A 22,272-nucleotide genomic window follows, 5' to 3' on the forward strand; every position below is an offset into this window, starting at 1 on the left:
AAATGGATTTAAAAGCCTCAAAAAGACAATCTACAATTACTGACTTTTTTTTGAAAATGTAAAAGTTTAAATCACATAATATATATTGCATTTAGGCCTAAGAATCACTATTTGTTTGTTTTTTTCATTTCTATTCGTTACTTTGACCAGAATATTTGAAAAAAAGTCAACTTTCTATAATTCGAAAATCTCTCTAATTCGAACTTTTTTTTTCCCCCGTTAAATTCGAATTAGAGAGATTCTACTGTAGTTGTTAACTGCAGTAAACAAAGGTCTGAGATAAATATGAAAAATAGCACGTCATACATACATTAAGTGCAAGTAATTCTTTTAAATTATGCAAAATTCACATTTAATTACATAAACATAATTCACATTCAACACAAGTTTTTATTGACTCAACTTCATTACAGTAGCTGTATGCGATGATAGCGTGATGCATGATGCCCATTCAAGACAAAAAGATTCTTAATAAAACCATCTTGAGCTTTATGCCATGGATCAGATGCATAGATTTTGACTTTTTCAAAACTTTCAGCTTGATAATTTTGCTGTGAAAACACTTTTTCTCCATTCACTTTTACGGAATATGTGTAAACACCACTCTCGAGTTGCTGACTAACCTCAACATTTGTCCACTGGTAAAGTGCTAGTGGTTTTGTTTCAAAAGAACTACGACCATTGATAGGAGTCTCAATATAGAGTTGCCCGTTGCCCCATTCATGAAACCATATTCCAGGCACTCTATCTCCGATGTTTCCAATATTTGACCCAGTAGTAAAATGAATTAAATTTGCCCATTCTGTGACAAATGAATTAGGTTTCACATCAAAAGAAAATAAAAATTCCTTATCAAGCGTTGGTATGACAGCTACAACTTCTCCTTGGACTATTGGTCTTTCAATGTTGTCTAATATTTGCTCTAGAAAAAAAAAAGCATACTTATTAAAATGTAATTCAGCAAATACGATAAAATCGTTTAAATAATTATTCTTCATAAGTAAAAACATTTATGTAAAAAAAATAACCTCTGAGAAGAATGGCAGCATTTGTTGCAGGGGAGTTACCTAAACACAAATTTTGTAAATTCAGCTCATCATTTATTATAACTTTAAATGTTTTAGTGCAAGCAGAAAACTCTTCAACAAGTTTTTTTTAAACATAGAATACACATGTAAATATTCTACAGAAAATGTGAGTAGAAAACTTATTTAAGCATGATATGATAATAACATCAAATGTCAAAAACAATGAATGTTTCAATTACTTAAATGCAATAAATTGTGATGACGATTGTTAGTCATAATGTAATTAACATTATTTTTAAATATGAACATATATTTAAATGTTTGTTTTGTTGTTTTTTTTTTAATTTAAATTTCTTTCTTTAATGATAAGTTTTCTAATTTCTTAAAATCTACAAAATTAGTATAACAGGGTATTAATATTTGATCATCAATTAAATACTGTCCAATATAAAGATAATATCTTTATATTGGACAGTATTTAATTGGACGCTATTATGGGCCCTGCTATAGCAACTTTATTAACTACTAAAAACAAAAAATATGCAACTTACGCAGCTGTCCATTAATTATATGAAAATTTCTAATTAAACCATTATGAGCTGAGTGCCATGGATCGGAAACATACACTTTAACATTTTCAAAGGATTCTGGTTGATGATTGGGTTCTGAGAAAATTTGTTCTCCATTAAGTTTAACTGAATACACATACACACCTTCTGCATGGAGCTGACTTATCTCAACATTTGACCAATGTTTTAGAGGTAAAGGACTGGTTCCTAAAGAATGGTTAGTGTCACCATTGAGTGGAGTAGCAATGTAAAGACTGCCATTTCCACTTTCATGGAACCAAACTCCTGGTATTCTATCACTGAGGGATCCAATGTTTGAGCCAGTAGTTAGATGAATTACATTTGTCCACTTTGTTGCAAATGAAAGTGGCTTAACATCAAATGAAAGAATAAATTGTTTATCTAACTTTGGAATGATAGCTTCAAGTTTTCCTTTAACTAATGGAACAGAACCTTGAATAATTTGCTCTAGATTAAAAATAAATTTAAAAAAATTAAACTCACATTGTGCCTAATAATAAAATAACAGCAGTAAAACTTTAAATATTTGACTATAGAAAAAAAAACAACCTCTGCGAAGAATAGCTGCACTCAATGATGATGAATTATCTAATAAATAAATTTAGTTTACAGACACAGTAAAAAATTAATGTGAATCAGTTTACACCTGGTTCTACCTAAGAGAATGTAATTTAACAAATTATCTTATAGTAAAACAAATAAAAGATATTAAAAACGTTAAACAAATGTGTTCTAGTAAATATTTAAATTTTGTATAAGTCTTGGATAAACCTTAAATGACTTGTTATAGAACTTACGACATTGTCTATTGATGATGTAAAAATCTTTTATTGAACCATTTTGAGCATTATGCCAAGGATCAGAAGTGTAGACTTTAACATTTTTAAAGGTTTTAGCATGGTGATTATGCTCATTAAATACTGTTTCTCCATTAAGCTTTATTGTGTATAAATAAACATCTTCTACCTGCTGCTGACTTATTTCCACATTTGTCCATTGATTTAAAGCAAGTGAGTTTGTGTTAAAAGAATAATTAGGATCATCGTTGAGTGGAGCTGCAATGTAAAGTCTGCCATCACCACTTTCATGAAACCACACTCCAGGTACTCTATCACCAAGCTCTCCAATATTTGAACCAACAGTCAAATGAATAACATTTGCCCATTCTGGTGAAAATGAATTAGGCTTCACATCAAATGATAAAAGAAATTCTTTGTCAAGTTTTGGTATTACAGCTACCAATTTTCCTTGAACTAATGGTGTTTCAAAATTATGAACAATTTGTTCTAGAGAGAAAAAAGAAATGTTTGTTAAAAATGTAAAAGAGAAATTTTTATAAAAAAAAAGTATGAAAGAATATAAAATTTGAAAGTCAGTAATGAAAGAACCAACAAGAAAAATATGGTTAAAGAATTTAAGAGTTAATAATAAATTTCTCAAAAGAATTTCCCAAAAGAAGCATTAAAGTTTTATTAAAAAGCTGGCTAAAATTCTGGAAGATAATATACCTCTGTGGAGAATTGTCGCTTTTGATGAACTTTTATCTACAAACAAAAAATATTTGTTTTATCTCTAATGATATTTTTGGCTTCAAGGCAAAAATTATAATCGTAGAGATATGACACTACTATGAAGGCATAAAAACTTACGCAAATGTCCATTTATAATATGAAAATTCTTAATCAATCCATCTGGTGCTGAGTGCCATGGATCAGAAGTATAGACTTTAACATTTTTGAAGCTTTCTGCAACAGCGTTTTCCTGTAAAATTACTGTTTCTCCATTAAGCTTTACAGTGTACAAATAACTATCTCCTTCCTTTAACTGGCTTATTTCCACATTTGTCCATTGATTTAGAGCAAGTGGGTTTGTTTCAAAAGAATAATTAGGATCACCGTTGATTGGCGCTACGATGAAAAGTCCTCCGTTACCACTTTCATGAAACCACACTCCAGGTACTCTGTCACCCGCGTTTCCAATATTTGAGCCAATAGTAAAATGAATTAAGTTTGACCATTCTGTTGCAAATGAATGAGGCTTAACATCAAATGATATAAAAAATTCTTTTTTAAGTTTTCGTATGATAGCAACTAATTTTCCCTTTACAAACGGTGTTTCAACGTCATAAAATATTTGCTCTGAAATAAAAATGTTAAACAATTCATATTTTATTAATATATTTAATAAACACATATATAATATTATTGTACATGTAACTAACTTCTACAACAAATTAGTATATTTGCCAAAACTTTCGTTTATTTTCTAAACTTTACAAATCATTTTGAAAAGAGATTCATCTTATATCAATTGATTAAAAAAAAAATCATTTATTTGAAAAACAATTTTTGCTGTTGCTTAAATGAGTTTTGAAAGAAAAAAAAAAAAAAAGATCCTGGTAAACGCATATTTACTTTTTAAAACAAAACAAAAAATAAAATAGGTGTAAAAGCGAACCTCTGCGATGACTGGTCAAAGTTGCGGGTTGTAAATTTCCTACAAAAAAAATTTAAACTTTATATAGCTTAACCTCTTAAAGACCTATTTTTTTTTATTTATTTTTTTTAACAAAGTTTGTTTTAATTAGTAAACTATATTTTTGCGTAATATTTACAATAAAACCAAAAAATCCTATGAAAAATAAAATTATGATTATTATAGTTATTATAAAAGTGCCCACGCTCGAATTAACTCGACTGTGCACATTTCTGAAGATTAGTCTCGCTCGAGTTAAATCGAGTGCGCGCATTAAAGGGATTAACAAACAAACCCTTTACCAAGTTAGCAAAAAATGGTTTTTTAAATAAGACTTGTTTTACAGTAAACAAATTTCATTTAGAGCGGTATTTTAAACAGTTTTTAACGTAACTTGATTAATTTAAACTTGGTTTAAACTCAATGTGAATAGCAAAATATCAACTCCTTTGATTAAACCCCGTGTTTCATCGTTATATAAACTTAGTAAAGAAATTTCCTTAACTAAGTTGGAAAACATGACTACGTGAGCCATTGTTACATAAGGTTGCGTTGACGTTGCATCTTCTGTTGCTATTGTTCTTGATACTCTTTTATACATTTTGTATTCACCGATTTTTATAATATAAGCAACTGTTGATTTTTAAAGGAAGCGAAATCAGAAATTCTCCAAATAACTTACTTATGTCTTAAGTTAGGTTTTTTACGCAAACAAACATAAACCGTTATAATATCAAATTATTTTACAAAAAAAATACTAACTTTCATCATGACGAAATCTTTCGTAGGGATCCATCGTGAGAGAACTTATAACATGCAATTCGATTTGGAGTTATTTTATTCGCTCAAAAGCTTTCAAAATTGCCTTGATTAACTGTTTAACATAAGAAACAGGGAGTTTGAAAGATTTTATTTGTTTTTCCTTGTGGAATTGAGAATTAAAATTTTTGATTAACGGCGGCAATTTTTAAGTAAGTTAAATATTTATCAGTCTTGTGAGATTTAAAGAGCTGATTTAAAGAAACAATGATGCGATGTACAACACAGATATATTTTAGATTTTGGTTTCGACTAAGTTTTTAATAGCATCACAAAATCTTTTTGTAGATAAACCCTATTTGTGTTTTTCTAAAAATTACATCTATAATTACGCCTATCATAAGTTTCTATTTATTAAACCTACGTTTTCTCGGTAGATTTAATTTCTTACTCATAAACTTATTTTCAATAAAAGATGAAAAATATTGCGGTAAAATACACATTTTTCCCCGAAATATTTGTAGTTTTTTTTTTCCTAGTAAATAATTTTCCGTTATCCAATTTGTTTGAACCAAATCATAAAAGTGTTACTCGTCAGAAAAAATTAACTTTATTCTAAAATACTCGACGTATTAATAACTTTTAGCCCACGAAAACAGTTGTTTCCCAAAAAAAAACCTAACAACCGGATTGTATTTTTCATAAAAATTATTTCGAAACTCAGTTGCGCAAAATACCAACTTTTGGAGATCGTACCTTAATTTGTGATATTTTCCGTTCTATTTGTGATTTTTTCCGTTCTATTTGTGATTTAATAACAGTTTTTTTCTTGCTTCTGCTAATACTACAAGATTTTACCTGATGATATACAGATATTTTACCCGTTGATATGCAAATCATTTTTTACCTAAACCGCTTTTATTTTTGCAATTCATTTTTGAAGGTGAACTTTCCTGGTTAATGTTTTAAGAAAAAGCACTAAATTATTTTTTATCTTTTGCATAATATATTAAAGGTCCAATTAGGTCTAAATAATGAAAAGTTTCTTCTACCGATGTTTTTTTTAGTTCTTTAGTTTTTTAGTCTTTGCCCAGAGCTTTTGTTATTATGAGCATTCCAATCAGGATAATTTTTTAAAACATTAAAACAAAATGAGATTGTTTTAATTTACTTAAGATTTTCAATAATCAAAAACAATTATGCGGTTTTTAAAACAAAAATCAAACTACTTTTTGTTTGTTGGAGATTGCTTGACTATCCCCCGTACTTTGAACAATAGCCTTGTTTTTTTTTGCCTCGCTGTAAACAAGTTATCACGAGTATTTAATGCACACTTTCTTTTGTTAAACATTTGTTGTGTATTAATGTTAATGTCTGCAAAGAAAATCAACATTTACAAAACAATAAGATTTTGGAATAAAGAAAAGCTTCAGCATAACAACAAATGTCAACAATAATTGAAAGGCTAAGTTTCTTAGCAAAGGCACCATCCATTAGTTTTACATACACGAACCATTTTGACTTATAGTTGAATTTAAGAGAATTATTGAGAAAATCTTTTTTAATTAATAGAAATTAGAGTTTAATCTTCTATCCTCTCACTGACTTTAACTTTAACGCGTCTTAAAAAAAAGATATTTTTCAAACTTAAAGCAAAAGTTTAACGATGAGTTGATATTTCTAATGAGAAATATTTATTAGCATCTTGTGAGGCACAGAACTTTTGCATGCTAATATATTTACTTTATCACAAAATTATAATTTAGAAAAAAGTAAAAACAATAGTATTCAAAGCACTCAAACGCGCTGCGATTTCTGACTAACGTTTCAGCAAACTATATAGTGTCTGTGTAAATAGCTTTTGCAAATACAAGCATGTGTTTACGTAAATTATCTGTTATATCGTTTATAATGTTTCTGTAAAGTTATTGTTTCAATTTAATCAATTTCCTTTGATGGTGCTATTCTAGCGAATGAGAATTTGCAATAACACCAATTCTGGCCAATAGAAAGCTTGAGCACAGGATTAAGGCAAATTTGCCATATTTTTGACAACGAAAACAAGTAATTGGCTTTTTCTTTTTATTTAATGGCGTCTTCAACCCAAAATCTGACAACCGCTGTTTACCAATATAAACTACTCTTATTCTAAATTGAGTTTTGAAAAAATTCTCATTAAAACTTTAATATTCGTTATTTTAAAAACAATATCATGGTCACTAAAGTAAAAAGATTTTGTCACTACGATATTGTTTTTATCATAAAAGTCATTATTTTAAAAGATTGCGTAATTTCATTAATTTCTCACGAAATTACTTGCTTACTCAGGTGTAGCTAAGAGACCAAAAATATGCTAAAATAACAAAATAAAATAGATTTTTTATTTACTTAAATTAAACATTTCGAGGCTTATTTTACTTTGCATCATTGGATTCGAATTCACATTACTGCACTTTCACACTGCACTACTTATCACACACGTTAAAATATTTCGAGAACACTTAATCGATTTTAGTAATTTTTTTATTGTTTTAATGCAAATCTTTCTTTAATATAATACAACGGTAATTTTAAAAAAGTTGATTGTAAACAAAAAAAAAAATGTATTCGCAAGTAGCAGTGAGAAAATTTATTTTGGGTCTGTGGGTTAAAAATCGTTCCAACTGATTTGCTAGTAAAAAGTGTAAAGTTCAAAAGAAGCTGTTAGCTGTATTTTCAAATCGTGAAGTGAAGGTCGCGGATTAGAAACAGTCGAGAAATCTAGAAAGTAGTTCTTTAAGTTTAAAATTTGATCCGAAAGTGATCAGGGAGATCAATTAATCCAGAGTTTGGGATATCGAAACTGTTTGGGAAATCAAAAAAAAAATTCGACAGTCCAAGATGTCAAAAAGAGATTTATTACTAGACATACAGGCAGTGGCGTACCTAGGGTAAATAGCGCCTGGGGCAAACACCGATCACGCGCCCCTCCTCCCCCACATAAAGTACTTAATTACAATTTTTTTAATAAATGATGACACAAACTTTATTTTATATAATATATTTATTTTATATAATATATTATTTCTTAATTTATTTTATATAATTCTCGCTTATTGTATTGCAACCAAGCCTCTTTTGCGCCCCTTTCAGGTTGGCGCCCATGGCACGTGCCCTGCCTGCCATACCCTAGATACGCCACTGCATACAGGAAGCAAAAGCTCCTTAGAAAACTGTTTCTAAAAACTCATGTCCGCACTAAATTGAGAAAATATTGTGATCAGCTCGAAGATGATGTTTTCTAAAAGTTTTGCTGTATTCTGAGATAAATTTGTTTTAAAACAATAAAAGGTTATCAATATTGTTTAAATGGTTCTCGAAATATTTCAAAAATCTCATAGATCATTATCATTTCAGACAGCCTATTTAGCGTTTTAACCCTTTGCACTCCGTTATCGAATATATGCCGACATGATAAATTCCTTTGCAACTCCGTTAATAACTATAGGTCACCATATATACATCTAAATTTTTTAATATCCATTTGCGTAACATGTCTTCTTTTTATTCTTAAATAGTTTTAATTCAAAATCTACCATTTTTACTTGAAATTTCTACAAGTACGCTGGAGCTATAGGTAAATCATCATACAAAAAAAAATCCAGAGACCAAAAAGTTAATAAGAATTTTTTCAATTTTCAAGTTGGAATTAATTACTTTGTGTTGGTCAAAAATTAAAATAGATACCCAGTGGCGGATCAAGGGGGGCTAGGGGGGGCTATAGCCCCGGGCCCCACAATTTTAGGGGCCCCGATTTAAAATAAATAATTTTTTATTAACTATGAAAATTAAATCTTTTATTAACTTAAAAGAGCCAAAGTTAAATTTACTAAATTCTCTGAAAACAAAAGCACAAAAATAAAATAACTGTCAACAAAAACGCTGCATTATATATTTTTTCCGGTCTTTGACAACGAAGAAGCGCAACTACTTCTACAAAAAAAAATTACTAGATTGGCAGCAGCGCCTTATAGCAATAATTGAATGTAACATTTGTACAAATTGCTACAAAAACAATTCCCTTCGGAAAATTATTAATGGCTTGAATAATTATATTGTTATTGAAAATGCATTAACGATTGCAATTCTACAATTCTTTTGTACTTCCGCACAAAAGATATCTTGTGTGAATGCATTTAATAGCTGAAGCGCTAAATTCGTGAAAGAGAAAAAAAGAACAGTTTAACACTTTTCAGGTTATACAGTTATAGTTAAAATGATAAGAAAATATGAAAGTGGAGCTTCTAAAAGAAGATTGAAGAAAGAGAGAGAGGAAATGGTAGCTAAACTTCTGAAAATGACAAATTTTTTTTCATCAAACCAAACTAATATGCAATTTCCACAAACTGTAGATGATAATAAAAACAACGAAAGAAAAGATGAAAACAATAACACGGATAATGAGATAGCCTGCCAAGGTCCTTCAAATGAAATTCAAGAAGTTGAAAGTGTTGAATCTACAATTCATAATAATGAGCTTGACTCAGGTACTTTTATCCAAATTGCGAGGGTGAGAGATCATTCTCTAATCTTAAAAGAATTAAGAACATGCACCGATCAACAATGGTCCATAGTCGTTTAAGTAATATAGCAAGATTAACTATTTAGTCAAAATGATTAGAAACTCTGGATTTCAGCGATGTGATTGCAGAGTTTGCGGGGAAGAAAAGCAGAAAAAAATCACTCAACTTAATTTAATAAAATAAATATAAAATTTGTATATAAATAAATATCAGTGATAGCATTTTCAAGAAAGTCTTTGTTTTACTCATTTTTGTCGTTGTTAGTGGAACGGGGCCTCCTACTTTTAAATAGCCCCGGGCCCCGAAAAGTCTTAATCCGCCACTGTAGATACCATTTTACTACATTTTTACACAGCGGTCTTTCATAATCTACAATAAAAAAAGGGTGGTACGGAAGTGCAGTAGTGCTAAAATGTTGGTCGCTTTTTGACGTGGAATACCACATTACTAATATTTTAATAAACTCGCACTAATTCTTAAGTTATTAATCATTGCATGTTTGATTAACTCTACAAAACTTTTTCAACAAACAACGAGTTTAATTGCTTGTTCATTAGGTAACTACAGTGGCGACAACATAAATAGCACACTTTCATGACCAGTTGGTTTTACTTTTTGATGCCGACTTTTTTATTTATAGCAATTGCTGTTATTTTTTATAGCATCAACAATGTTCACCTTTTTGAACCGAAATACTCATTTGACATTTATAGCTGTCAAAATTTCTTGTTTTGAGCATTTAAGCGGTCATGTTTACCTTTTGGCGGTCATTTTAAATAGCACACATTTACTTTTTATTTAAAAAAAACTTAATCTTTTTATTATATCAAAATATAATCATTCTATTCAGTATTTAAAGGATACTCTTGTAATTCATTTAGCAAAAAAAAAAAAAAATTCATCATCTATCAAATATGGGACGGGGTAAACATGGAACAGATGTCTTTCGAGGAAAAGTACAGGCATTTCGAGATCTAGGATTGGACAATTCTGAAATAGCTCGAAGACTGGATTGTTCTCGTAAGAAAGTTATCAATGCTATTAACTTATTTAACGATACTGGTTCATCAAGCAACAAAAAACGCAAGTCTCGCGAACGAAAGACAACCCCCAGAGAAGGCGCAGTCATTGCCCGTATCGCTAAGCTGAATCCTTTTGTTGGCGTACCAAAAATTAAAGAACAAATTGCACAAAATTTAAAACTCGATTTGTCAGTCAGTACTGTTAAAAGTCACGCGAAAATAAGCTATTTGGAAGGGTTTCCCGAAAAAAACTATTGATCTCAAAACGTAATCTCGTCAGCTGTTTGAAGTTTGCAAAACAGCACGTACGCAAGGATTTAAGCTTTTGGCAAAATGTGCTTTGGACAAAGTTTATTCGCTTTGGATCCGACGGAAAACAATATGTTCGTCGTCCCCAAAACCAAGAACTCAGCCCTCGGTATACTCTTAAGATAGTAAAACATGATGGCGGTAATGTGATAGTTTATATACCGGTCAACTGCAACAAATTTAGACCGACTTTGGATCGAAATAAAGGCTACTTGGGACGTTATTACGCCTGAACGGTGCCAAAAATTGATCTCGTCAATGGGCTGTTGTTGTCAAGCAGTTATTGACTCAAAAGGATACACCCAATAAATATTAATTTACCTCTAAGAAAGTTTTCTAAACTGTTTTATACAAAAAACCTCCATGATTTTGGTAGCAAAAGGACGAAATGATAATTTTGTACAGGGTGTGCTATTTAAATTGCCCTCTTATTCTGTACTTCTAAATCATTTAAATGGTTGTACTTTTTTTTTTTAACTAAGTTACTTTTTTTCTTACTCAGTAATGTTACCTTCAAAAATTAATACTTTATTTGGCTGAAAAAGTTTAGATCTCAAAAACTCAGATCTCTGGAAAATATATCATTACATATTATAACATCAATCTGTGCTATTTATTTTGTCGCCACTGTACATTTATTTTCTTACTAGGTAGTTTGAAATTGTAAATACTTAAAATAGCTCACTAAAGCAAATTAATATTTTCAATTTAAAAATTATAGTATTTTTAATTTAACATTACATACTTTAAATCGTCATTAAACGTGATAAACAGTTTGATAAATTAGTTATTTAATGTTAAATAAAAAAAATAAACCGTCTTCGTTCAAAAACCATTTAAAAAAAAAAATTGCTGATAATCCGATATGAGCGATTATAATACAAGCAGACGGATAAAAAAAACTTGTGATTGATATCTTAAAAATTAGATGTTAATAAACCTTTTTTGTTGATTTCAAAGGTAATTTCTTTAAAAAAATATATAGCTTGTACCCGATTCCAAAGAATGAAATCTTGAAGATTTGAATTTTGAAACAAAGATTATAAAATTTGTTTCTGCACAGTGTACATTAAAAATTTTTAAGCCGCAGAAGACTCTTTCGGAAATTAACATACACCCTAAACTTGACCAGGAGCTAAGATTTTATTGGACTTTAATTTTTTAAATTTAATGCAGGGGAAAAAAAAGCCGATCAACAATGTTGAGATTTCTTTTAATTTCTTTATTTTTCAATGGGCAGCAGAATCTGATCTCCTTGTTAAACAGAATCTGATCTCCTTGTTAAACTTCTCCAACATTTGATAAGGAAGAATCAGTTTTCCAATTCTTAAAACCGAGCTAGTTTAAACATCTCAGCTGAGCTGCAAACTGGCAAATACAGCATTAGGATTGAGTAAGATAAATATCTTAGTATTGCTTTGGCCTCAATTTCCTCAAAGATCTTGGAATGGTGGAGATTGATAACCAACACGTACCTCCTGAATAATAAACATATACTCCTGAAACTTTTATAAAAAGTTTTTTGCATTTCAGCTTCATTATTAGCATCATGAAGGTTTTTCTGGATCTAACGGCACAATGACATGCAAACGAACAACCTGGAAAAACATGTTTATGTCCTAAAGAATACTGATTTCATCGATCTTTAAATTGATAACATAAGATTGATTAATATTTTTAAATAGTTAATGCTTTTGATAAAGAATTTTTTTAAAAATTGATAAACTTTTGTTAGTTAATCGAAGAATTAGAATAAAAACGAAACTTGACAACCTTGAGTTCGACTTCTTTGATAAAAAGTTTACTTTATAAACTTTTATTGAAGTTCTCCTAAAATTTGACAAACTTACACGTGCTTAACTTTAGTTCATACAAGTAAGGAACAAAATGTGAACAAAATAGGCTGGTAGCATTTATTCGAACAAGATGGCTATGCTACCATGTTAAAATCCATATTAAAATTAAAGGTTCTTTTAGAGACCATTAGAGAATCATAGGATGAGCTACAAGATTATATATCAAGTTGTGAAATGTTTAACATTTTGGAGCAACCTGGAACCTTAGCTAAAGATACTAGTGAAAAGATAATTAGTTCTTCTGAGCTTAGGACGAACGTTCTTATTACAATGCTTTAGTAACTGAATACTTTCTTAAAAAAGAGTGCAAATAACTAAGCCAATTATCCAGTAGCTAAACTCTAATGAACAACTTTGTAAATAAGTTTAGATTGTACTTTAGGATTTCACATTTCTTTAGGAGAACTCAATAACTATGCATTTAAAGCTTATCTCTTGCATCATGCACTGGAATCTCTTGTATTGGAATCTGTTGCACTGGAATATGAATTCAATAGCAATTTTAGCAATCCAAAATTTGAATCAGCCTTTCAATTTTGATAAAAAGCATGGTTATGAGTGTGACACACATGTTCTTCCTTTCGCACATCTTAAAACTCCACAAAGTTGGCCATTCTTGAGCATTTGTAGCTGAAAAACTGTTAAAATCAAATTAAGTTAGGAAGACTCTTTGCATCGTAATCCCAATTATGGGTGTTTATCTATTAAATTGGAAGGATTATTCCAAGGAACATCTTTTCCATCTTTTGCCTACTTGATTAGTATGACATTCTCTTTACGAGTCTAATTTCTACATCTTCTAACTGATTATTTTCTCACACAGGTAACATCATCTCTGAATAAGGGCCAATTTTGATCTAGTAAATGTTATATTGTTTTTATAAGGATGAATCTAGACAAGTTGAACACTCGGAAACACATTCCATGATTTTTTTAAGAGAAATATGAGTAATGCAGCTACAAATCCTCAGGTATCGATATTTCATCTTCCATCTGCATTATTCTTCATAAAGTAGATGGAAGATGAGAGGTCCAGCCTTTTTGTTAGGTCCAAAGAAGATGAAAAATCTTCTTTGGATCTTCAATGTGTACTATTTAGTATTTAGCTCTTGAACATCAAATTTTCCCGCAGAACTCACTTTTGAAGGTCAAATGCAAACCTTTGGAGTAAATTATAGGATCAATCAAAATATAAAAAACAGATGACCTATGACAATCTATTTCTCATACAAAACAAATAGATTTTTAATTGAGCCATCTTGAACTGGATACCATGGATCAGATGCATAAACTTTTACATTTTCAAAACTTCGAGCCTGTTGATTCTTTTCAGTGAATACAGTTTCTCCATTTATTTTAACAGAATATATGTAAACATTTTCGTCAAGTCGTTGACTTATTCTTACGTTTGTCCACTGCCTAAGTGCAAGCGGTTTTGTGTCAAAATATCGATTGACATCACCATTGATTGGTGCTGCGATATGAAGGCCACCATTACCATTTTGATGGAACCACACTCCTGGTATTCTATCACCATAGCTTCCAATGTCTGAGCCAATAGTGAAATGTATCACATTTCTCCATTCCGCAGCAAACGAATTTGGTTTAACATCAAACGAAACTAGAAACTCTTTACCAAGTTTAGGTATAGTTGTTAATGATCGACCAGATACTAATGGTGTTTCGATGTCACTTAGCAGTTGATCTACAACGCACAAGCAATAAACAGTCAATTTGAAACTAAATTATTCAACTCAAAAACTCAAAAATATTCTTTTATTTTTATTATTTTTAGATTGTTGAAGATAACGGTCGAAGATAATTTTTAAAGTATTAAATCTCAATAATTACACAGCAATCTTTTTTTTGGTGCTGAGACCGTATCCGGAATCAGTCTTTTTGTATCACCTACTCAATATGACCTCGATTGTATTTTAAAATGTATATATATATATAAACTTAACCAATACTCTACTTTTGTTCAATTGCACATTTATAACAAACGCCGAAGGAAAGTTTTAACAACTATGGTTAGACATACTTAAGAACGTAAGCAAAAAACTGAAAAGTAAGTTTCATTTTTACTATAAAGATTTGTAAATTAAAGTAAAACATTTTACCTTAATCAGCAACACAGTAAATGTATCCATGGAATGGATACATTTTACCTTAATGGAATTATGGAATTTTGAATAAGGAAAATAAAGGAAAGAGAATTGTTTGTGGATAGTTTTACTATTTGTGTGTAAAATTAAATGTTATTAGTTTGAAGGGAAAATTGGGTGCAAGTCGGAAAAGAGTTTCAAACTCGTGAAAATTCTAATTTCAGTTTTTTTTTCCTTTTTATTTTACATTAAGCAAAATTCATCTGCTTATTTCATCTGCTTTTTGCAATTCATCTTACCTTTTCTCAGAATATGTGCTTTTTCTGAAGGCAAAGTATCTAAATGAAAATTTTTAGAAAAAAAGAAAAAAAAAAAAATGATAACACTAACACGAAAACACAAAAACAAAACAAAACAAAAAGGAAACAAGACAAAAACGAAAAACACAAAAACATAACAACACAAAAACAAAGACACTAAAAATGAAAAAGTAAGCAACATAATTTAAGAATTTACTTTTAACTTATTTTAAAACAAAGTTGATTACTTCGTTTTAAAGCTTTCATTTTTTTTTTTTTGTTTTTTTTGTTTTTAGCATTCCCAAAAAAACTTTCAAAATTTGTGAATAGAAAAATCTTTTAAAGTTAACATTGATTAAATTAAATCTAAGGTTACCACTGGATGAGCAAATTGTCAAAGCTAAATGAGCTTTGTTGCAGTATAAATGCATACTCTATTTATGCTTAAAAAAAATATATATATATATATATATATATAGATACCTGATAGTCTGTTGATGATGAAAAGGTCTTTAATTGAGCCATCTTGAACTGGATACCAGGGATCAGATGCATAGACTTGAACATTTTCAAAGCTTTTTGCTTGTTGATTCTTTTCAGTAAACACAACTTCTCCATTTATTTTTATTTTATATAAATAAACATTTCTTTCAAGCTGTTGACTTATTTCAACATTTGTCCACTGGTTTAGTGCAAGAGGTTTTGTGTCAAAGTATCGATTAACATCACCATTGATTGGTGCTGCAATATGAAGTCCTCCATTACCATTTAAATGGAACCACACTCCAGGTATTCTATCACCATAGTTCCTAATGTCTGAGCCAATGGTAAAATGAACAACACTCCGCCATTCAGGTGCAAATGACTTAGGTTTCACATCAAATGAAACAAGATATTCTTTATACAACTTTGGTATGATAGCTATGAGATTGTTCTGCGTTAAAGTTGTATCCACATCATTTACAATTTGATCTAAAAAAATTTGAAAAGAATATAAAATAGTAATGCATATGCTTTTCACTTTTAACTATTTCATTAAGGAACATTTTTTTTTAGACTTTCACTATGAACCTCATGTTAAAAACAAGGTTAAGCATTTTGGAAAAGAGATAATTTATAAAATAGTCTTTTCTAAACTTATTACCTCTGAGAAGAATGGCTGTATTGTCAGAAAGTGCATTACCTAAATAAGCAAGAATTAAAAAATCTCTAACAAGGCTAGATTTCATCAAACACTTGAATGAAAAACATTTACTGAGAGAAAATAAAATCAAATATATATATATGTAAAACTTAAAAAATAATGCAAGTCTAAAATGTAAAAGTATAATAATAATAGTTGTAATAATAAAAGACATTCCTTTCTGGCAGAATTAATTGTAACTAATATATTCAGATAACAAAAAATTATTTGCCAATTAAAGTATTTAATAACATCATCAAAAAGTTACAGGGAAAAAAAAGGGTTTCCTTAGGAATATCATCATGATTGACATCAACAAGTAAACCTGCAAGTATAACCTGTCAGGTATGAAGTGTAATTAAAAACTATCAAAGCTTTTAAACATGATATCAAAAATCTATTAAAATTTTATTCAAATCTTAACATTTAAATTAGATGAATAACTTTTATTAAAATAAAGACAAATTATTGCTGACCCCTAATGCTAGGCATGTTGATAATAAAAAGGTTCTTAATTGAACCATCTTGAACTGGATACCATGGATCAGATGCATAAACTTTCACATTTTCAAAACTTCTGGATTGTTCATTCTTTTCTGTAAACACAGCTTCTCCATTTATTTTAATTCTATATATGTAAGCATTTCCTTCAAGGCGTTGACTTATTTCAACATTTGTCCACTGTTTTAGTGCTAGAGGTTTTGTATCAAAAAATCGATTAACATCACCATTGATTGGTGCTGCAATATGAAGACCTCCATTACCATTTAAATGGAACCACACTCCTGGTACTCTGTCACCATATAGTCCAATGTTGGAACCAGTAGTAAAATGAATAACACTTCTCCATTCTGATGCAAAAGAATTTGGCTTGACATCAAAAGAAACAATGAACTCTCTATCAAATTTTGGCACAACAGCTATCAACTTTCCTTTAATTAATGGTGTCTCAAGATCATTTATAATTTGCTCTGTAAAAAAAAATTTTTTTGTTTCTTTTTATTTATTTATAATTTACAAACTGACAAAAACTAAAAACTTTAGTTAAAAAAAACTACAAATATACAAAAAACAAAGACTTAAGAAGAAACCTCTCAGAAGAAGATCACTACTTGCTAAAGCTGCATCACCTAAAGAAAATGTTTTCATGTTAACTGAGTCAAGTTCAGTAAATATAGTGGAGTGTGGATTTGGTTGTAGCATAATTTAAAACCAAGACAGAAGACAAGACAATGTTTTTTCTTTAATCATAAATGAATAAAGCAAATATTAAAGCTGTAAAAATAATAAACAGTACTCACGAGGGTGACCATGAATTATGTAAAGATCTTTAATTGAGCCATCTTGAACTGAATACCATGGATCAGATGCATAAACTTTCACATTTTCAAAACTTCTGGGTTGTTCATTCTTTTCTGTGAACACAACTTCTCCATTTATTTTAATTCTATAAATGTAAGCATTTCCTTCAAGTCGTTGACTTATTTCAACATTTGTCCACTGTTTTAGTGCAAGAGGTTTTGTGTCAAAATATCGATTAAGATCACCATTTATTGGTGCTGCAATATGAAGCCCTCCATTACCACTTATATGGAACCACACTCCTGGTACTCTGTCACCTTGGTTCTGAATGTCTGAACCAATAGTGAAATGAACAACACTTCTCCATTCTGTTGCAATAGAATTTGGCTTGACATCAAATGAAACAATATATTCTCTATCAAGTTTTGGCACAACAGCTAATAATTTTCCTTTTACTAAAGGAGTTTCAACGTCATTTACAATTTGTTCTAAAACATAGAAATAGCTCTTTGACACACACACACAAATAATACAGTGATCATAGGTTTAAATCTTCTGCACAATGTTAAAAAAACAATCACTTATACTCCATGTTATGTTGACTTGGTGTAAAATTGAGGTCTTTTTTTGGACCTACTTTAAACTACTTTAAGTCTCAAGTTATACACAGTATATATGATGTTAATTTGAGTTTTTTAAGGAATAGTCCAAGTATTCAAATATGAATAAGTATAAAAATCTAATTTAATTTTAAAAATTCATAAAAAAACAAACTTTTTAAATTATACTGTATCACGGTATCATATGATTCTGTGATTTATTAAAAAAGACTTCATAAATAGGTACCTCTGATAAGAATGGCAGGATTTACTGAAGGTGAATTACCTAAATAAAAAGAAATCCTATAATAAATTCTCCATATACAGGGCAGCCTAAACAATATTATAAAAAAAAAGTAGCTGTAAAAAAACAGCTGATAACTCTTTCTCTTAATCATGATAGGCCATTCTCATGTTGATATCTGATTTAGGAACAAAATTACTTATAAAAAAGTTATTACTTATTGCATTACTTATAAAAAACCATATGATCAGTGTAACCATCAAATCAAAGCTTAATTACTTACCTAAGGGTCCATTGATGAAATAAAAATCTTTAATTGAGCCGTCTTGAACTGAATACCATGGATCAGATGCATATACTTGAACATTTTCAAAGCTTTTGGGTTGCTCATTTTTCTCTGTGAACACAACTTCACCATTTATTCTAATTCTATACATGTAAAGATTTCCTTCAAGCTGCTGACTTATTTCAATATTTGTCCACTGATTTAATGAAAGAGGTTTTGTGTCAAAGTATCGATTAACATCACCATTGATTGGTGCTGCAATATGAAGCCCTCCATTACCACTTATATGGAACCACACTCCAGGCACTCTATCACCATAGTTTCCAATGTTTGAACCAGTAGTAAAATGAACAACACTCCTCCATTCTGCCGTAAAAGAATACGGCTTTACATCAAAAGCAACAAGAAATTGTTTGTCCAATTTTGGTATTATAGCTAACAACTTTCCTTTTACTAATGGTGTCTCAATATCATATACTATTTGCTCTACAATAAAAAGTATTACATAAAAAATTTTAAAAACCATACTAATGTTTTTGTTTTATTTAAACATATAATTCATGCTTAGCTTGAGTATCTTAGCAAAATTATTGTTTGTTTGATTACTTTGGTGGATTTCTCTTTCAAAGAAATTTCAAAGAGATTTCTCCTTTTAGAGAAATTTCTCCTTCTAGAGAAATCCACCAAAGTAATCAAACAAATAACATTTTTGTCTGAAGATTAAAGTACATATGTTTATTTCTATTTTTTTTTTTTTTGCTAAGGTTTTTCAATTAAATGACAGAAATAAGCTTTTATAAAGTTTGCTTTACATCTATTACACTGACGATTATTTTTACACTGATCTCACAATTTTCAACTCCTCAGTTTGGGTATTTTTTACTGTTTTTTTTTTTTTTTTGGTTGATAGTGGAAAAAAATATTTTGAAGTTACTTTAAACCTTAAATTAACAAACTTAAAATAAAGATATAAAAGAATCACCTCTGAGTAGAACTTTCACATTAGCTGATGGGGCATCTCCTAAAGAAATAAAAGCAATCAAATTAAACAAATCTTTGATTTTAATATAAATATATGATCATTAAAAGTTAAAAAAAACTAAATAGTTTAAAAAAAAAGCAACCTTTAAATAAAATAATATTTAAAGAGAAAATAATTTCCTTACTTGATTGTCCATTTATAATAAAAAGATCTTTAACTGAACCATCTTGTACTGGATACCAAGGATCAGAAGCATAAACTTTCACATTTTCAAAAGATTTAGCTTGTAGATTTTGCTCACTGAAAACTTTCACACCATTAAGTTTAATAGCATATACATAGACATTTTCCTCCATTCTTTGACTTATTTCAACATTTGTCCACTGCATAACTGCAAGTGGTTGTGTGTCAAAAAACCGATTAGCATCACCGTTGATTGGTGCTGCAATATGAAGACCTCCATTACCATTTAAATGGAACCACACTCCAGGCACTCTATCACCATAGTTCCCAATATTTGAACCAGTACTAAAATGAATAACACTTCTCCATTCTGGTGCAAAAGAATTAGGTTTGACATCAAAAGAAACAATGAACTCTTTATCAAGTTTTGGAACAACAGCTAACAATTTTCCTTTAACTAATGGTGTCTCAAGATCATTTATAATTTGCTCTAGAATTAATTTGATAATCAAAAATCACACAAAAATAAAGAAAAAAACAGGAAGAAAAAAAGTACATAAGATTTTTAACAAAAAGACAAGAAATTAAAGTATCAAGTATATGTTACATACACAGATACACACAGACATACACACAGAGTAAATCCTGACTTATGCCATATCAAAAAAATGCTAAAGTGACAACCTTTGAATAGAATGGTTGCAACAGCTCCTGTAGGCTCTGTAAATAAAAAAAAAATTCTTTATGAAGTTTATTACCTCAACATTGCACAGATTACTATAAACAAAAGTCATAAAATGAAATGAACATTTTGAATGATATTCTTCAACAGCACTAAATAATTTTCTTTTCTTTTTGGATCAATATCAAAAACTATTAAAAATTTTATCGTACAACCCATTACACTGAAAACCAGTATATAAATAGTAGAATAGTAAAGTTTTATACTAAAGTAAAAATACTATTTGTAATATCAGTTATAGTTAACAAAAAAAAATACCCTTCTGTCCATTAATAATGAAAAGATCTTTAATTGAACCATCTTGCACTGCATACCATGGGTCAGATGCATAGACTTTTACATTTTCAAAAATTTTAGCTTGCTTATTCTCCTCTGTATAAACCTTTTCGCCATTGATTTTAATAGCATATACATACACACTTTCTTCAAGATTCTGAGATATTTCAACATTTGTCCATTCATTTAGTGTCAGAGGTTTTGTGTTAAAATTTCGATTAATGTCACCATTAATTGGAGCAGCAATATGAAGACCTCCATTACCATTTTCATGGAACCACACTCCTGGTACTCTGTCACCAAGTTTTCCAATATTTGAATCAATAGTAAAATGAATTACGTTTCTCCATTCTGCTGCATAAGAATTTGGCTTTACATCAAATGAAACAACAAATTCTTTATCAAGTTTTGGAATAACTGCTAATAATTTGCCCTTAAATAACGGTGTTTCAACATCATTTATAATTTGATCTAAATATTTAAAAAAACAATTTGACTTTGGATTTTTAAACAAAGAAGTACTAAATGAAAAAAAAAAAAAAACTAACCTAAGAATCCATTAAAAATGCGTATATCTTTAATAAAGCCATCTTGGGATTTATACCAAGGATCAGCAGCATAAACTTTGACATTCTTAAAATCTGCTACCTGATTATTTTCTTTAGTGTGTATATTTTTCCCATTAACATCCACACTAAAATAGAATACACCTTTAATTTGACGCTGATTGATTTTGATAGATGACCATTTATTTAATGGTAGTGGTTCAGTGACAAAATAAGCATTGTTGTTGCCATTAATTGCTGAAAAAATAGCTAATCTTCCTGAGCCATCATCTTGAAACCAAACTGCAGGGTTCCTCTCACCATACTTGCCATAATTTTGATCAGTAGTTAAATGAATAACATTTCGCCATTCTTTAGAATATGTGATTGGCTTTATTTTAAAAGATACAGTATATTCTTTCTTTAGTACAGGGATTGTTGCAATTAATTTACTCCTCTCCAACCTTTTTTCATTTGGTTCATTTATCAAACCAGCTAAATATAAAATTTTCGATGAAATAAAACTAAAAAATTGATAGCTTAAACAATCATATACAAATTAATTAAGTAAAAATAGATAATGATGTAGTTTACTATTTATAATTATTATATTTAGCATCAATTTATTTCACTGATACAATCTGAATAGGATTTGAATCTAAGACATTTGAATAATAAACTTAGCCCTATAACTAAACTTAGCATTTATCATTTATCTTATACAAAACTTTCGAATTCAAAATTTAAATTAAAAATAATAATAATAACCTGCAGGCAGCATTATAGCATTAATGGGTCCAGGTGCATCTGAAAAACAGCAGTTCAAAGTTTTAAATTGAATTCTATTAAACTAAACCTACTCTCTCAGACACTTTTAAGACTTTTTCTGAAAATTTTATATACTTTGCAGCTGCTAATTTTTATT

General features: G+C 29.5%; 1 protein-coding gene across 1 annotated transcript in view; it reads right to left on the reverse strand.

Moving 5' to 3' along the window:
- Positions 1 to 307: 307 nt before the first annotated feature.
- Positions 308 to 22,272, reverse strand: part of LOC145185517 (uncharacterized) — a 31,076-nt gene continuing 9,111 nt past the window's right edge. Inside the window, exons 9-32 of the mRNA XM_090098695.1 lie at positions 22,116 to 22,154; positions 21,351 to 21,842; positions 20,785 to 21,273; positions 20,469 to 20,504; positions 19,786 to 20,274; positions 19,602 to 19,640; positions 18,617 to 19,105; positions 18,337 to 18,375; positions 17,490 to 17,978; positions 17,280 to 17,318; positions 16,665 to 17,159; positions 16,150 to 16,188; positions 15,489 to 15,977; positions 15,006 to 15,044; positions 13,822 to 14,306; positions 4,856 to 4,919; positions 4,076 to 4,114; positions 3,268 to 3,756; positions 3,127 to 3,162; positions 2,416 to 2,904; positions 2,168 to 2,206; positions 1,580 to 2,065; positions 1,029 to 1,067; positions 308 to 922 (exon numbers count right to left, since the gene is read on the reverse strand). Coding sequence (XP_089954821.1) covers positions 408 to 922; positions 1,029 to 1,067; positions 1,580 to 2,065; positions 2,168 to 2,206; positions 2,416 to 2,904; positions 3,127 to 3,162; positions 3,268 to 3,756; positions 4,076 to 4,114; positions 4,856 to 4,919; positions 13,822 to 14,306; positions 15,006 to 15,044; positions 15,489 to 15,977; positions 16,150 to 16,188; positions 16,665 to 17,159; positions 17,280 to 17,318; positions 17,490 to 17,978; positions 18,337 to 18,375; positions 18,617 to 19,105; positions 19,602 to 19,640; positions 19,786 to 20,274; positions 20,469 to 20,504; positions 20,785 to 21,273; positions 21,351 to 21,842; positions 22,116 to 22,154 — 6,383 coding nt within the window. The 3' untranslated portion in view covers positions 308 to 407. The remainder of the gene's footprint in view (positions 923 to 1,028; positions 1,068 to 1,579; positions 2,066 to 2,167; positions 2,207 to 2,415; positions 2,905 to 3,126; positions 3,163 to 3,267; positions 3,757 to 4,075; positions 4,115 to 4,855; positions 4,920 to 13,821; positions 14,307 to 15,005; positions 15,045 to 15,488; positions 15,978 to 16,149; positions 16,189 to 16,664; positions 17,160 to 17,279; positions 17,319 to 17,489; positions 17,979 to 18,336; positions 18,376 to 18,616; positions 19,106 to 19,601; positions 19,641 to 19,785; positions 20,275 to 20,468; positions 20,505 to 20,784; positions 21,274 to 21,350; positions 21,843 to 22,115; positions 22,155 to 22,272) is intronic.

The sequence above is a fragment of the Hydra viridissima genome, unplaced genomic scaffold (genome assembly GCF_058129835.1).
Source record: "Hydra viridissima isolate aposymbiotic clone 2 unplaced genomic scaffold, HvirCarnegie_v1 scaffold_9, whole genome shotgun sequence".
Lineage (NCBI taxonomy): Eukaryota > Metazoa > Cnidaria > Hydrozoa > Anthoathecata > Hydridae > Hydra > Hydra viridissima.